This window comes from Dendrobium catenatum, unplaced genomic scaffold (genome assembly GCF_001605985.2).
Source record: "Dendrobium catenatum unplaced genomic scaffold, ASM160598v2 fragScaff_scaffold_1402, whole genome shotgun sequence".
Lineage (NCBI taxonomy): Eukaryota > Viridiplantae > Streptophyta > Magnoliopsida > Asparagales > Orchidaceae > Dendrobium > Dendrobium catenatum.
Genome location: NW_021319864.1, coordinates 27,128 through 44,818, shown reverse-complemented (window position 1 = coordinate 44,818; position 17,691 = coordinate 27,128). Strand labels below are relative to the sequence as shown.

Here is a 17,691-nt window from a genome sequence, read left to right as displayed (position 1 = left end):
TGTCGTCCTCGACATTTTCAAAACAAAACTGAGTCAGAACAGATGCGGATATAAATGTCTCATATCCGACTCCTCCCAAGTCGCCTCTCGTGCTGTTCTGTGTTTCCACTGAACTTTAACCATCAGAATCTGTTTATTTCTTAACTTGCGAACATCATAAGCTAAAATCTGTTCAGGCTCTTCCTTGTACAGATTCTCCTGAATCTCCACATCATCAGCAGACAGTTTCTTTCTAGAATAAGATATCCACTTTCTCAAAGAAGATACGTGAAAAACATTATGTATATTGGACATTTGATCAAGCAATAACAATCTATAAGCAGAATTTCCAATCCTTTAAATGATTTTAAAAGATCCGACATACCTTGGACTGAGTTTGCTCACTCTTCCAAATCTGCTAACTCCTTTCATCGGACTGACTTTGACATACACAAAGTTACCAACTTGAAATTCCACAAACCTGTGCTTCTGATTCTAATACTTCTGTTGTCTATCTTGTGCAGCTTTCAATCTTTCTTTAATCAAGTTAAGTTTCTTATCAGTTTCATCTACAAATGTAGCACCCATTTCTTGTCTATCTCCTACCTCAGTTAGAGTCAAAGGAGTTCTACACTTCCGTCCATACAAAGCTTCATAAGGTGCCATACCAATACTAGAATGAAAACTGTTATTATAAGCAAATTCAATCAAAGGAATATGATCTTCCGAGCTTCCTCCAAAATCCAAAACACATAATCTCAGAAGATCTTCCAGTACCTGGATAGTCCTCTTAGACTGTCCGTCAGTCTGCGGATGAAATGTCGTACTGAAATGAAACTTCGTACTCAAGCCTTGTTAAATATTCTTCCAAAGTCTGGAAGTAAACCGTCCATCTCGATCAGATACAATCACTTTAGGCACACCATATAATCTGACAATCTCTTTCATATATACCTGTGCTAACTTATCCACCGGATCCGTCTGCTTGATCGGAAGAAAGTGTGCAGACTTCGTCAATCGATCCACAATCACCCAGATGACATCATGTCCTTGCCTAGATCGAAGGAAACACATAGCAAAATCCATCGTTACCTCCTCCCATTTCCATTCAAGAATAGGCAATGACTGTAAAAGACCTCCTGGTTGCTGATGCTCTGCCTTCACTAACTGACAGGCTTCGCATTTCAAAACAAAATCTACTACATCCTTTTTCATTTCAGGCCACCAGAACAAACTCTTCATGTCTTCGTACATCTTACCACTTCCCGGATGTATCATATAGCCTGAATGGTGAGATTCGTACAGAATCTCTTTCCTCAAATCTCCAAACACAGGAATCCACAGTCTATTCTTGCAGAAAATAACACCAGAATCAGAAACTTGGAGTTCAGGCTTCTTACTAGATTCAATCTGAGCAATCAACTTCAAATAGTCAGAATCCGACTTCTGAGCTTCCTGAATCATTTCTTCCAGTGAAGACTGGATGTTCATCTGAGTCAAAATACCAGAATTCAGACCAGTAGAGGAAATCACCTCTAACTGTAATCTTTCCATGTCTCGTATCAGATACTCATCAGAAGTGAGCTGAATACCTGATAAGCCAAAAGACTTCCTACTCAAAGCATCTGCTACCACATTATCCTCACACTCCAATGTCCAAACAAAAGCTACTGACTTCTGAGTCAGTCTCGTCAGAGGCGTAGAAATCTGAGAAAATTCCTTCACAAATTTTCTATAATATCCAGCCATGCCTAAGAAACTACGTACCTCAAATACCGTAGTAAGCCTTGGCCAATCAGCAACAGCTTGAATTTCTGGGGATCAACAGAAATACCTTCACCGCTCACCACATGCCCCAGAAAAGAAATGCTCTTCAGCCAGAATTCACACTTGGAAAATTTAGCATATAGCTGATGCTGCCTCAAAGTTTCCAACACAATGCTCAAGTGTTTGGCATGATCGTCCTCAGAAGCAGAATACACCAAAATATCATCTATGAAGACGATCACAAACTGATCTAGGTACTCTTTGAACACTCTTATCATTAAATCCATGAAAATAGCTGGTGCATTGGTTACCCCAAAAGGCACAACCAAAAACTCGTAGTGCTCATACCGAGTACTGAAAGCTGTCTTCAACACATCAGCTTCCTTCACCTTCACCTGATAATATCCAGATCTCAAATCAATCTTTGAAAATATATAAGAGCCATAAAGCTGATCAAACGAGTCATCAATCCGTGGTAACATATATTTGTTCTTGATCGTGACCTTATTCAAATCTCTGTAATCCACACACAGACGGAGTGTTCTGTCCTTCTTCTTCACAAATAATACGGGTGCTCCCCAAGGAGAAACACTAGGATGAACAAATCCTCTATCCACCAATTTCTGAAGCTGAACTTTCAACTCAGAAAGTTCCTTCGGTGCCATCCTGTACGGAGCTTTCGATATCAGAGCTGTACCCAGAAAAACATCAATAGAGAACTCAACATCTCTATCCGGAGGTAAACCAACCAACTCTTCAGGAAATACATCAGAAAACTCCCGTACAACCGGTATATCAGAAATAAAACTCACTTCTAGGTTCATATCCCGAACAGAAGCCAAAAATACGGGACAACCCTTCTTCCACATTCTTCTGACTTCCAATACAAAAATCAGACAGGATAGAACACCTCGTAATCCTTGGAATACACATCTTTCTCCATCCATAAGCAAGCTCACTTGCTTCTTCAAACAGTCAATCTGAGCCTCGTACAGACTCAGCTAATCCATGCCCAAAATCACATCGTAAGAAGAAATCGGCAACAAAATCAAACTTGATTTTCACTTCTTGCCTGAAATATCAATCTCACAAAAATAAAACTTCCGGACAATCAAATTGCTTCCAGCCGTCAAAATAACAGAAAGAGAAACTGGTTGCAAAACAGAATCCAGATGCAAAGCATCAAAACCGCACTCGGAAAGAAACGAGTGACTAGCTCCAAAATCAAACAAAACACGACAGGGTTGATCAGAAATATAAATCGTGCCTATCACCACATCCGGAGCATCTCGAGCCTCCTGCTGACTCAAACTATATATACTCGTGGCTGAACTGGAGCTGGAGCTACTAAACCACTAGAGTCCTGCTGACTACCAGTAGGTGGTCTCCATGCCACAAAACTTGAACTACCACCTCTACCACTAGAGGATCCTTCAATCATAGTACGTGGAGGAACAGTCCTCGATCTTCCTGCCGAACCAATAGGTCTAGTTTCAGATCAAAACTCAGATTGTCTATCAAATCCAGCATGTAGACACTCTGCAATCCGATGTCCTGGATGATCATATCTGAAACACTAACCAGTCATCCTGTAGCACTGGCCAAAATGTCGTCGTCCACAACTTTAACACACAGGTGCCCCACTAACAGATCCAGAACTAGTCGTACTTCCACTACCAAAAACTGTAGTGGATCCCGACTGTCCACTCCTCCTTGAGTCTCCAGAAATAAATCTCCTCTTGTCAGAGGAACCACTGTTAGAGGCCTCACCCCCGAATCTCTTCCTACTCGCAGTCCATCGTTGCTGAGTAGCCATCAGATCATTCTCTATCAGACGAGCTCTCTCCACCAGCTCAGAGAAATCAGAAATGTGAAATGGCACTAGGGGCTGTCTCAAACTATCTCGTAGTCCTCTCAGAAATCTGTAGCACTTCTCAGCAGAAGTACTTACCAACTATGGAGAATAACGGGCTAAAGCAGTAAATTCTGCCTCATACTGCATCACAGTCCTGCTCCTCTGAACAGGTCTCAGAAAAGTCTCATGCATCTGCTGTCGTGCAGAAGGAGGTACAAACGACCACGATCGGAATTCCTCAGAAAATTCTTCCCAAGTAATCAACGAATTTAACTTCCCTTGGAATTTCACCTCCTACTGGCCTATCCACCAGCGCTCTGCTTCCCCATCCAACAGAAAAACTGCCAACGGAACCTTCCTGTCCGACGGACACTGCATACCGTCAAAAGTCTTTTCCAACCTCCTTAACCAATCTTCAGCTGCTCTGGGCTCAACAGTGCCCTCAAATCTCGGAGGTTTCAATCTCAGAAATAACTTCAAATGTTTATCTATCTCTTTAGATCGGACATTAGAGGCTCTACTATGAGTCTCACTCATCATCTGAGTAATCAATGTAGCAAACTGAGAAAGTATATCAGAACCAACCACTGGGGCTGTACTACTCTCCGGAGCTGCCTGACTAGCACTCTGCCCATCTGTCATATTAGGGTCTGGCAGATCCATGATCACACAGAAAACTAGGCACAAAACAACAGAATAAAAATCCAAACAAACCAGACCTATCCAGACGGATCGTCCCGGACGATCGCAACTTCGTCCCGGGACGATTCGGCTCTGGACGAATTTTGTCCAGACGAGATTAATTAACGTCCCCGGACGACTTGGCTCTGTAAAATTTTCGTCCAGACAAACCATGCAGCCATAAACAATTCCCGCACAACCTGTACCGATCGTCCCGGGACGATCCAACTTCGTCCCGGACGATCCTGGGAGAAAAATGTCCTTTACAACTCTGTTGGAAGGTCATTAAAAATTATTGGTGGTCATTTTGTTAATTAAAGCTTATGCTTCATCAAAGGGTTTGGACATCAAAGAACCTTTAGTAGCAGCATCTATAATTGGTCTAAGAGATCCTAGAAGTTCATTCTAGATATAATATCCATTATCTAAAATTCAAGTATATTTTTGTTAATTTTAAGTTAATTAGAAATTATGATTCCTAGAATTCTTATTGGGATTATAAATAACTAAGGTTTGGTGTTTGAAATGTAAAAATCCAAGATATAAAAGAACATTTTATGTGCGCCACAGCACCAATGTAGTAGGTGCCCTGGTTCTGCGCTCTCAAGTTTTTGGACAAAAAGTAGGTTTGGGCCTATACTATGGTATTGAGGATGCACTATAGATGTTCCAAGTTTTAGGTGAGGATATTTTGGGAGAATTTAGAAGATTTTCAAGGAGTATAGTGGATCAGGGAAAGTGAGTGATGCGGTGCTAAGTCCAAATATTTAAAAATAATATTAAAATATTTGAAATCACTTGCCAAGTTCATTTCTACCCAACCATTATCAAAGAAGATGAAAGGAGAAAGAGGACGAGAAGAGGAAGAATGAGAAGGAGAAGAGGAGAGAGAGAGAGAGAGAGAGAGAGAGAGAGAGAGAGAGAGAGAAAATAGAGAGAGAGAGATTTTCAAAGGCCAAGTCTTAGGATCATTCATCAGGTCTATTTGGGATATTGTAGAGCTCGAGCTAAACTAAAAAACCATGTCTTTGATTTTAATTTTTGTAATTAAAAAAAAAAGATATGAACAAAAATATATTTTTCTCAAATTTTAAGAAGTTTTTGCTATGTAAATTTTAATATGTTATTAAATTCCTTATTATGAACATTTTGACTATATGAAATTGAGTTTTTATTGGTTAATTTTTTTCTACACGATTGTCTACATGTATTATTGAATTGAGGTTTTTTTTTTTGTAAAATATAATAGTTATATAAAAGTCTTGAAATGTTCATATGAATGTTCCTCTGAAGTTATAAATTTGAAAGGGAAAATTTAATGAGTATTTTATTTTTTAAGTAATGAGTTTTCCAATGGAAATTCATGCAATTTCTGAATACTACTTCAAGTATTATTGCATTGAATTTGCATTTGACATTACATGGCATTAGAGATATTATGTTCTGAAAGGTGTAAAATTTTACTCTTTATTATATTACAAGGGCCCTAAATGTTCTATTATGGTTCCATCTGTCTAATGCGAATGTGGGAGAGATTCAGACCCCACATGCTGAAAGTAGTTGTGGGAGGTTAAGTAACACTATAAGAACTTTTCTTGCCCCATCTAATTGATACAAATGTGGGATGGATTCTATACCCACTTGCTATATGCAAGTGTGGGATATAAAAGGAGGCATGAGTGGTAGTGAAGTTATAAGCATGCATCAGGACATGTGCATTATAATCATTATTTTTATAAGTTAATATTTTAATAAATTAAATTTATGAAATGTTTTGAAAAATGCATTAATAAACTTTGAACATTTATTTGAATTCTTTTGAGAAAATAAAAGTAAAAGTGAAAGTAATATGTAACTGAACCTCTGAGAATAAGTATTTCGTATGGCATCTAGAGGCCTCTTTGAAAGTAGTTATGCCGTTAATAAATTATAAGTGCTAGTTCTAGAATTAGGTATATACTAGAAATCTAGTAATTTTAGGTTTTTCTTTATTGATTTTGTAAGTCTTTATGCTTCCTTTAATTAATTGCTTTTAAATATTTTTAATTAATATTGATAAGTGTTAGTTGACGAGTGAGGATCAGAGTAGATTGGCAGGTATGAAGGGGGACGAGGTTGATGAGCATTTGTAGTTATTTCTGAGACTAAAGATGCCTCATTTCTAGGGTGTTGTGGAGTCTTAGGTAGTTAATGATTGGTTGATTAGGGTAGTGATGTCTTATAATAATATGTATACGGGCTCAAAAAATTTGTGCTTTGGGCCTCAGCCTTTCCGTATATATTTAAGGAGAGTTTTAATAGATTATATTTTGGGGGAAAAATTTTAAAGGCTTATTAGTTAGAGACAAGACACTACATAGAGATTTTGCCCTCTTAGCGAGAACTTTAAGATCAAAGTTCTAGTTTCCTATAGACATAAGCCCATATAGTTAATTACACATCTCAATAACAAGAAAACACTTTAGATTAAGGCTATTTGTTGAACATATACTTAGCATCTAATGTATAGTAGCAATAATTTTAGATGTAAAATTTAATATTTAAATTTAAAAATTCATCATCTTTCACTTAAAGAGGGTGGTGGGGGAATGATAATGAACCCGATCAAGATCTTATAATTCTGTCATCTCGAGTTGTCATAGTCCCTAATCTATCTAGTTAAAGGAGATAGTTGACCAAATATGACCAAAGGATCATTATCAATAACCATGGGTTTCTTTATACAAGGGTACCTCAGAGACAAGGGGTGAATATTTATCTAAGGGACAAATTCAAGTCAACCTTAGCTAATAGTGGCCATGGGCGTTATGCCCTATCAATTATGTCGTATAATTCATTACTCAATGGTAAATAACCATTGGGGAACATGCAAGATTTTATCCATGATCATATGATATTGGATTCGTTTGACAAAGCATTTAAGTCAGAGGGCCATAGTTATAATCATTTACCAAATGGAGCTAGTCTACCAAGCCACAGGTTACTTATGAAGCTATCTGGCCAAACCACTAATTAGAGGACCAGTCATAACCATACCACATAAAGACGTATGCCCGATTTATGTGTTAAAGTGGAGCTGTACTGGCCAAGCCATCGATGAGTAAATATTCCATGTCATTACTAGTAGAATGTAATTTGAGAATGAATCTGAGTGACATCCTTAATTTAAAAATTCAATCTTTGTGAGTTAGAGTTAATCTTGAGTTCATCGCCCTCACTAAACGGTTGTTGAGGGTGGATGAGTTTTGCTTTAAGTTTTAGATAATTAAAATTTAATTTTATATATGAAAAATTTAAATAGATATTAAATTTTAGATTTTTTGTGGAATTTAAAAATTAACTCCTCTTGTTAATATTAGCTTTCAACACAACCATCATCCTGGATTTTAAAGTCATTTGAAAGAATTTATATTTCATAAGAATTTTGAGGCATTTAAAAGTGTAGTCCCCTTTGGTTGAGATAAAAATTCAACACGCCTATCATTAGGGATTAACATATTTAGTTATTTAAACCTTATCAACATTGTTCACTCGCTAACATATGATTTGGTTCGACAATCGATGATTATGCAAATGCTCAAATTGAGAAATTATATTTTTAAGATGAATTTCAATCAAAGAGCCTTTGAAGGCCCAATATGAACTTTAATATTAAATATCCTGGTGATATTTGAACTTTAATATTAAATATCCTGGTGAACTTTAATATTAAAGCTCGGGCTCACTGATAGTTTTTCATGCATCATATCTTTCCTTCTCTCTATGATAGGCACCTCCGCATGTGTGGATCATGGAAGACTACTAGACCTATGAGAGCACTATTCTATCTAGGGGAATTATGTTATCTAGGAAAAAACATCTTTATATGCCTCTTTGTAAAGTTCACCATATATAACTTTTGCATAAAAAGTCAATTTATATATATTGAATTAGAAAATAAATAAAATTAATTAAAATTTAATCGTATCAAGTATAATTATACCATTCATTAGTAAAGGGGCCACTTGGATAATTTTTTAGATGTCAGACTCAAATTTTTAAAGACTTAAACAATAGCCATCCATTTTTCATAAAGATCAAATAACATGATTTTAAAATGCCTAAGTACTTTAGGTGGCTTTCCAATCTAAGCCGATGTAAGCCCATAATAATATTTCATTAGCTAGGTTCGAGTTACTATTATATAGTGCTCAACCTAGATCTAGTATCTATGGAAGGTCTCAAAATCATAAGTCTTCACCCTCCAGAAATGTAATCATAATTATCTAATAAAATGCTAACTCAAATATAAAATTCTCTCTAAAACATTAAAGTCTAATATATGATACATTGGAGTGCTTCTAGGAGGTCTCAGAATCTCAAAGTACTACCTACTTATTAATCCTTTGTCTTCCAGAAAGAACTACTCCAAATTGATCTAATCCCCTTTAAAAATACTCCACCTCTCATCATTGTCTTAATTGTTGAACTCCAGAAAGAAAATATTTGTAACTAATTTAATTGAGAGTATTCTTAAGATATTTAATTTTTTTAGTATGTAATTAACCATAAAGGCTTGCCTTTATGGGGTAATTGTAACCCCATATTAAAATAAATCCTATCTTATTCTCATAAATTAGGGAAAAATCCTATAGGAATGTAGAAAATTTTCAAAACCCCATTTTTGTATTCATACGACATTATAGAGTGTCATTTTCACCTTTCGAGATGATATGATGCAATCATTGTGATGTTTGATGATAAAAATAGAGAATTTTCAAAACCCCATTTTCATCTTGAAATACTTTAATGGAATGACATCTGCATCTTTTGGTATGACATATTATTCTTCTATTTGTATTTGATTATGAAAGTGAATGGTATCTAAAACCCTACTTTTGTATTTGAAACTATTGTAGAATAATTTGTCTATCTTTCATAGATAGTATTTAATTCTCAATGTTGTATTTGATCACAAGAATAGGAATATCGTAAAATTACATGGGAATTTCTAAATTATTTTCCCATAGCAGTTAAACATATACTTGAGCATAAACCTATGTAAATATATCCACTAAATTATATCAAAATAAAATATACAAACTTTATTTAACAATCTACCACAACCCATATAGTATATGTCTCTGTCTCAATTTAGGAAAACTCATAAAAAAATCCATCGTCACTACTTCCCATTTCCACTCTGGAATAGGTAATGATTGCAAAAGACCTCATAATCACTGGTTCTTAGCTTATACTAACTGACATACTTCACATATTGAAATAATATTTGATACATTTTCCTTCAATCCACTCCACCAAAAATATCTTTTAGATTATCATACATTTTGTTACTCCCTGGATGAATAGTATACCCTAAATAATATGCTTCGTGTAGAATATATTCTCTCATATCTTTAGAATTAGGAATCCATAGCCTATTCTTACAAAAGGTGTCTCTATAATCAAACAATCGATCAACCAGCTTCAAATGCTTTATATTTGTATTATATGCTTCCTAAATCTTTTCATATAGAGGTGGTTAAATAATTATCTGATCCAGAACACTAGAATTTCAATCAACATGAGTAATCACTTCTTACTCTAACTTTTCTATATCTCGAATCTGAAGATTGTTAGAAGTAAATAGAAAGCTTGACACTTTAAAAGACATTCTACTCATAGCATCTACCACTATATTCGCCTTAGCATAATGATATTGAATAGTTAAATCACAATCCTTAATCAGCTGAACCCATCACCTTTACCTTAGATTCAAATTCTTGAAAGTAAATATATACCTCAAACTTTGGTAATAAAAAAATATCTCACATCTAACTATATATAAGTAGTTCATCCAAATCTTTAGAGAAAACTTAACAACAACAAGCTCCAAATCATGTGTCGAATATTTTTTCTCGTATAGCTTTTATTGCTTGGAAGCATGTTATAACCTTTTAGGTTGCATCAGAATGTAGTCTAATCATTTTAGTGAAGTGTCATTTAATACCTGAAATTTTAATGTACCTTATGGAATAGAAAAAAAAAACCAGTGCAAATGTCAAAAATGTTTTAGCTTCTAAATTTTGTTGGGCTTACAACAACTCAATGTGAATGGAAGCTCAGTCATCGCATTAAGAGAACTTTTTAGGGAAGAAGATAACTCGATTGAATTTTTCACAATTGTAAATACAAATAATTCCCCATGTTTAAAATTTGGTACTAAAGTTGGTGTGCAAGCAACTACGACTAAAGGAGTTATGAAAATGCCAAACAAAACTACCAAAGATTTGCAACCAAACACAGATTTTGCAAGCAACCGTCATACCACAAATTACCTGGACACAAAGTTGTGAAAATGCTAAACGAACTAGGTAACTAAAGTGTCATTATAGTAGGCTTTAAATTTCTTGTCTGGATTTCACAAGAGAATGATGAGCATGAACCATATTTCATGAGAGATCCTAGATTTCATGAAAGAGAATGACATGCAAGGACCCTATTTTGTAAGAGAACGAAGAGCACGGGCCGGATTTCACGAGAGAACCTAGATTTCACAAGAGAGGACTAAGGGAGGCTAGTTTTCGCAAGAGATGAAGAGTCTGTTTTATAACTACTTCCCGTACGAGAAAGAACTCACATTATTTTAGTGAATTTCAAATACACCTCAAAAACACTATCAAGTAAGTTTCAAATACTTCACTCTCTTACTTTGCATCAAACCAAATATTAAAAAAAAAACAAAAAAAAACTTATAATTCCTCATTTATTTTACAACACACTATAAAAAGCATGCAACCAAACAACCCCAAAATGTAATACTTCTTATTCAATTTTTAACACATGCAATGACTGGAGCTTTTTTTTTTTCCATTAATTTTGAGACAAATCATGTACTCACAAACACCATCTATGGAAGACCTCCAAGCAATTTTTATTGAAAACCTATGACTTACAAACATCAGCCGAAAACGGGCTGCATATGATTAAGAACATTCGAACATAAAATTTTATCACATCAAATATTATACACTTCTTGACAAATACCTATTTTTGCGTGTGACAGGAAAGATGCGGGCAACTATGCACCAATAAATTAATGAAAAATATCACAAGACAAGCTTAACATTCCATAAAATTTTTACTGAGATTAATACTATGTATAATATTTGAAAATTATACGAATCCCAGTATATATTCAATTATAATAATAATAATAAAATAAAAATATCTTGGGATAATTTATTTTTTATTAATTAGGAGCATCTTCAATCCGACTTTAGGAGTTATCCGGTAAGATGAGCCTTCGAGCCTGAAGGACCGTCTTCCTGAACCTCTCCAGATCAATCCTCAAATTCTGCCCATCAGTAAAAACCGGCCGACTCACATTATAACCCTTTCGATTGACAGACCATGGATCTGAAATCACCGGATGATGCTTCGGATACTTGTCATACAAACTGCTCTCCTCCACCTGGATATGGTACTCCACGTACCTTAACCCTAGCCGCCTAGCCGGCCGCTCGAAGTACTCTTTTGCCGCCCATTCCAACCCCCACGGAACTATTTGCAGAACGATACCCTCCGGCGGCAAGAACACCATATTCGTCAGCCCCGCCCCGTGCACTCCCATCAAAACCTTGCAGCGATTAACGAAGCCAGCAAACTGCTCTACTCTCTTCATCATCTCTGGTTTCGCCACCACCACATTAAACCCCGCCTTTTTTGCTATCCTAATCACCCCTTCCTCGTTCATCAACATACGCGACTTGTTCCGCGAGATGAGGACCAGAACGGGCTGATCTGGTTTGGCGAGGCCGGGGAGGTGAGGAACAGAGATCAGGGAGTCGTGGAGGAAGCGACGGAAATCGGAGGTTGAGACAGCGCCGGGTGGTTCGGTTGTGTTACAGAGGAGAGTGCCGTGGTATTTGAGCCCGATGATGGCGGCGGGGAAGCAGAGGACTTTGGACGGGGAACGGGAAGGAGATTGGATGATGATGGGGTCGAAGGCGGAGACGAGGCGGAGGATGCGATGGTATTTTAGAGACCAGTAGGATTGGAGATCAGTGATGACGAGGTGGAGATCCGGGCGGAGAGGCGAGGACGTGAGGAAAAGGGGAATGATAACGTCGTTTATGTCGTGGAAGAAGTTTCCCGCGAAGCCGCCGGCGGAGAAGAGAAGGGCAGGGGAGGAGTAGTGGAAGGAACAGGGAGGGGGAGTGCTGGGGGTGGGGAGCAGGGTGACGGGGGTGGTTCGGGAGATGGCGTCGGGGTCGTTTTTGCGAGGGTAGGGGTGGAGGATGAAGCGGCTGGGAGCGGATGGAGGGAGGGTTTGGCCGGCAGTCAAGTGAACGGTAATACCGGTTGAAGCTGCGGTTATTCTGACGGAGTTTTCTGTGATGCAAATGTCGGAGTGGTGATCGGAGATGCAGGTGAGCCCGTTCTGTTTCAGTTCGTGCCTGCCGCTTTCTGCGAGGACGACGCAATTGGATAAATAAATATATAAATTTTAAAGCTAATTTATAAAAATTATATACAATAACAATTATTCTGTGATATATAGGCCAATTAAATCAAGTTCACACCGATAACATATATGCCAATTAAATCAAGTTCACACCGATAACATATATGTGTTGTTGGTATAAATTTATTTTATTCGACTTAAATGTCCTAAAAAAAATGATGCTCCATTGGTGAAAAGTGCAGAGCTGCATGTGCCCTTTTAAGCGTGCTTGGTGTAGGTGCAACTAACATTTTATTCTTATGCTCAAACTGTGCTAGTTGGGACGAACCGGGCTTTGCCCTGGTCGCCAGTTTGATCCCCTTGGGTGGCCACGAAAAGTCTTAAGCGTCGGCCCGGTTGCTATGAGGTGGGTGGACCGCTAGGTCGACTGGGGATATTAGTGGCCGAAGGCTGATACACCCTGTCCTAAAAAAAAAAAAAAAGTTGGGACGGACTCTACTGATAGGTAGGCTGGACTAGAAAGCCAATAAAAAGGTTTTGAATGAAAAGGTTTATATTCTTACACCACTAAATGGAATAAATATAATGCTAAAATATTTTAATATAAATTTGATTCAATTTGAAATTTTAATTTATTTTTTTTATTAGAATTGATTTGTCTTAAAAAAAATCAGTTGGTCAACATAACTTTTGAGGCAATATTTGAATCTTAAATTTAAATTTAGGGCCATTGCAACTCTAATTCTTATAAAATTGTTGTTGAACTGTACGTTTTGATATTACAAACATATTATCATCACAAATGATTATATCTAATTGCTAAGTGACCTGATCAAGAAATTGAAACATATTTGAGTATTTTTTTTAACATTCATTAAGAGTAAAATGGTCTCCAAATATTGCTTATTTATAGTCATATTGAACGGCTTGACAAGGAAAATCTAACAAATAAACATTTACTTATACTCAAAATGATTTATGCATCAATTGAAATCACTTATCTCTAATAAAATTGTAGATCATTATAAGAAAAGAAAATATTTAATTACCGGATATGATCATGATGACCAATCTAATTAACCCTATGTTATTTAAGATCCTTCTGTGTTTTACTTTACCAAATCACCATGATTCTGGTTATGTAATTGATATGGGAAAGCGATTTTGCTTCTCTTATTGTAAAAGATAACTTTTTATTATAGAAATTAAAAAAAAAAAGAAATAGTAAGAAGACGATTATGATTGATAGCTTCAAAATGTTATAGTACTATATGTTGATTATGTTGGAAATATAAACCAAAATTAATGACCAAGTTGTTGGAAATATAAATCAAAATTAATGTTTAAGTTTTTTGTGTATCTAGTAAATTGTATGGAAGCAAAATCTAGAAAATACAATAATTCTTGGTGGTTGGTTGTTGAGTCTTTATTATAGAAATATATAGAATATGTTTCTAGAAATGTCTTTGTACTAGTATAAATATGCATTGAGTCTTGTCATATGGATGTAAGAGAGAAAATTTTATAATAGAAGTTCCTCTTGTTTTATCCTCTTCCACTCATTTGGAATAATTTCTCTCTAAAAGATTACTGATGCGTGAGCTATATGTATTCAAAGACTTGTGTTGTGGAATTATGGTCGATGGTTGTCTGTAATAATAGTGAACCAAAAATAATAATAATAATAATAATTAAGATAAGGTGAATTGGTATCTTGCTAGCTTCTTATTGCAGCTATCACGCGTGGGTCAAATGGGAGTGGCGTGTGATCCAAGTCTTAATACAATGATGCCTGTTAGTATGATCGGTATTCTTTTTTTTTTTTTTGACGACATAACGCCATTCATTTTGTTAGAATGCTGATATGTGAAGATTTTTTTTCTTTTACTTTAGAGTTAGATTAAACAATATAAAAGAATGAATCTCAACATTACAAGAAAAAATAATTTTCGCAGCAGTTTTGAAGGGATTTCCTAATGGTTTTAACCGCAACAAAAAATCTCACAGGGGTTCCAAAATCACTGCAAGGAGTTTTCACAGTAATTTTGGAACCATGTGTTGTGGAAATAGCTCATTTTTGATAGTCCAAATATATTACATAATAAGAAAATATATTAAAGTATAGTGTTAATGATCAGTAAATCAATGGTAGTTGATTTTGAATATGGCAGAAATAAAGGTAGTTTAGAAGAATGCTTGCTAAAAATTAATTGTTCTATGGAATTATGCAAAAGATATTAATAGAGGCGGACTCAGAATCTAAAGAGAAGGGTGACAAAATTTAAAAATTAGCTATAAAATAAATTGTCTTGAGCCGTTTAATTTTTTTAAGTATGATATAACAACAAGAGCAACATCATCAAGGTTTTATCCCACTACGTGGAATCGGATACGTGAATCATTTTTCTCGATTCTCCTATTAAGAGTTAACATTTTATTTTCTTAATAATCATAAATAGAATTAATAAAATTTTATTTTCTTAAATAGATGAGGACAAATGCACATTCCCATCCCCAAATTATATTTTCTTTCTTTTTTTTTTTTCCCAAATTTTATTTTCTTCAGTATCACAAATATTAAATTGGAAAAAATTGTAAATAAGAATAACCTTAAAAATATGCTTCTTTTATTTAAAGAGGAAAGATGGCAGAAGAGCAAAATATGAGTGTGAAAGAAATTACGAGAATTTGGCGGAATAGAGGGGATGAAACTGATGATTTCATGAATTTGGGTGTGGCAGGAGTGTAGATGATGGTTTCAAAGATTTTGTTGTGGAAGGGTAGAACATGAATTGTGATATTTGCATGTAATTTTTTAAATAATTATTTTTATAAATAAAAATATAAATTCTATACTTTAGTTAATAATTTAAGTATTTTATTTGAATATTTTAAAATATGATATATATATATATATATATAATTTAAATGATTTAATGTTATTGATAATTTAAATAATTTAAAGATTCTTATGCTATATAAATAAATAAAAACATTTAAATACATAAATAAATAAGAATCATAAATTCATCTAACTTTAATTGTAAAATATATGGCCCATCAAACTATTTTTTTTTAATGAAAATTTTTCTTTAATTACATAAAATTTGAGTTTGACCCTGTAGCATATTTAAAGTTGACAGTATCATCCACATTAATTAAAATAATAGCGAAATTTTTTTTTTTGGAAAACATTTGAAGCAGTATATAATTAAATAAAGTTAACCGTTCGAAGGAAACCTCGCACTAATGTCTGAAGCTGCAACTTCATAAACGCTGTTGACTGCTGGAAGTCAGTATAGCTAGACTCAAAGCTGATGCTGCTCCAATGGGATAATTGCTTCTTCCCTGCATCGATCAAAGCCATAATCATTCAAGGAAGAAATTCACACTAAGCTCTCCCCTCACTGCTCGACTATCAGCTTAGTAATGGCAAGAAGAAGAGAATTAAGTAATACTATACATGCATGAAAAGAGGAAAGGTTGAGCCGAAGGAGAAGAGCATAGAGAAGAGGCAAGAAGAGAAATCCCAGCACAAGCCTTCTTGAACCTTTCGCCATCTCTGATAACTAAACCAGCCAGCTTGTTTCCCACTTCTCGTTATGTAGAGGCATGAAGTAGATGTACTGCAAAGCTTGTTAGCTGAGGGGCTTAAAAGATCTATTTGGGATAGCTTAAGTATTTTATAAAGATGATTCTAAATTAATTGTCAGGAAACTAAGCAGCTGCTTCTTTTTATAATAAATGGAGTAGTGAAACTTTTGTAGGCCAGGACTGTAATATTTTTAAAAAGCAAATTATAGTTATAATCAGAAAAAATTAAATAGTAAAAAAAATCTCAAAATATATCTTAAATAGGAAGACTCCAAATTAATTAAATATTCTAATATGATTTGGTATAATAGCTGTGCAAAAAATAAAGCACAAGCACAAGATAAAAAGGAAGCTCCAATATGCCCTCCCCTCCATTAATTTGGTGAGTGACAAGGACTTCTTAACCAAAACCAATTTGGCCTACGTATGAATGCAAAACGCATGCCTACACATTCTTATCATAGCTGTTTCCCACTTCAAATGATCATTTCCTTAGTCATCATCATAAAAGCGCATGATATTTATTTAAAATTGTTGTAGTTATCTCTGATTTGATTATTTGTTAGTCCTTTTTCTCTGCATCGTCTATCCAAATATTCTTTTAATGATCATTTATCAGCTTCTTTTTTATAATCTGCAGCAGAAACTCTACTAAATGTTCCATTAACTAAATACTTTTCATGCTAATTGAGCACTTCAGCCTTAAGAAATTTCAACTGGGTGATATTCTCGTCTCTATCCTCACAACTGAAAGCTCTATAAATGTAATATATTGTCTTTATGTCACCTTCGAATCCTGTTCTCACAGAAAATAAAACAAAAGCTTGTCCCCACAAGAATTTGGTAGCTAAAATGCTAAATCCTTCAGGCAAAGCATAGCAATCTGAGTGATCGAAGAAATTTATAATAAAGATGGAGCAGTTTATTAACTATTTGTATGATTGTGCTGATACATTGTTATTCGCTTTAGCAATCAGAATTTTTCTTAGAGATATGATATCTTTGGTGCGATGTGCTTTTCTTTATCATATATTATCGGTCTTAAATAAACGAGACAAGATTGAAAGAAAATGCAAAATACGTATTAACTAAAGATGATGGATTGTTTATGCAAGTTAACAGTTAGAGATCTTTTCAGAATAGAAGCTTGTTGGTGGAAATATTTTAGGGTCTTAAAAAGGAACTTTTTTATTGCTTTATTTTTGAAGAATAATGTTGTATGTTATAAAATGTATGAGAGTGGAATAAGAGAATTTGGTATTCTAGTTTTACAAAAAGATCCCACACACAAATAAATAAATTTAAAAAGTATTTAATATATAATTGCTGAAATTTATTGTCATTATTGGTGTAATAATTTTAAGAAATT

The 17,691-nt window shown here is 35.0% G+C and overlaps 1 protein-coding gene across 2 annotated transcripts; it reads right to left on the bottom strand.

Annotated features, from left to right (window-relative positions):
* Positions 1-11,172: 11,172 nt before the first annotated feature.
* On the bottom strand, positions 11,173-16,495 carry LOC110109360 (alpha-1,3-arabinosyltransferase XAT3). Of its 2 annotated transcripts, none has more exons than XM_020840395.2 (3): positions 16,192-16,495; positions 15,969-16,076; positions 11,173-12,730 (listed from the first exon to the last, which is right to left on the bottom strand). In XM_020840395.2, exons 1-3 carry the CDS (start codon positions 16,286-16,288, stop codon positions 11,541-11,543), a joined length of 1,395 nt encoding a protein of 464 aa, XP_020696054.1. In that variant the 5' UTR covers positions 16,289-16,495; the 3' UTR covers positions 11,173-11,540. The 2 variants fall into 2 exon arrangements, with proteins under 2 accessions (XP_020696054.1, XP_028555717.1); XM_028699884.1 differs by having other exon boundaries at positions 16,196-16,494.
* Between the last annotated feature and the right edge of the window lie 1,196 nt (positions 16,496-17,691).

What these genes read in the sequence shown, in the direction of transcription:
- LOC110109360 (XM_020840395.2), bottom strand. Translation starts at nt 16,288, where the DNA reads ATGGCGAAAGGTTCAAGAAGGCTTGTGCTGGGATTTCTCTTCTTGCCT. An exon ending in CCTTTCCTCTTTTCATGCAT is followed by an intron (nt 16,077 to 16,191) that starts GTATAGTATTAC and finishes TGATCGATGCAG; the next exon opens with GGAAGAAGCAATTATCCCAT. An exon ending in GCTTCAGACATTAGTGCGAG is followed by an intron (nt 12,731 to 15,968) that starts GTTTCCTTCGAA and finishes TCGTCCTCGCAG; the next exon opens with AAAGCGGCAGGCACGAACTG.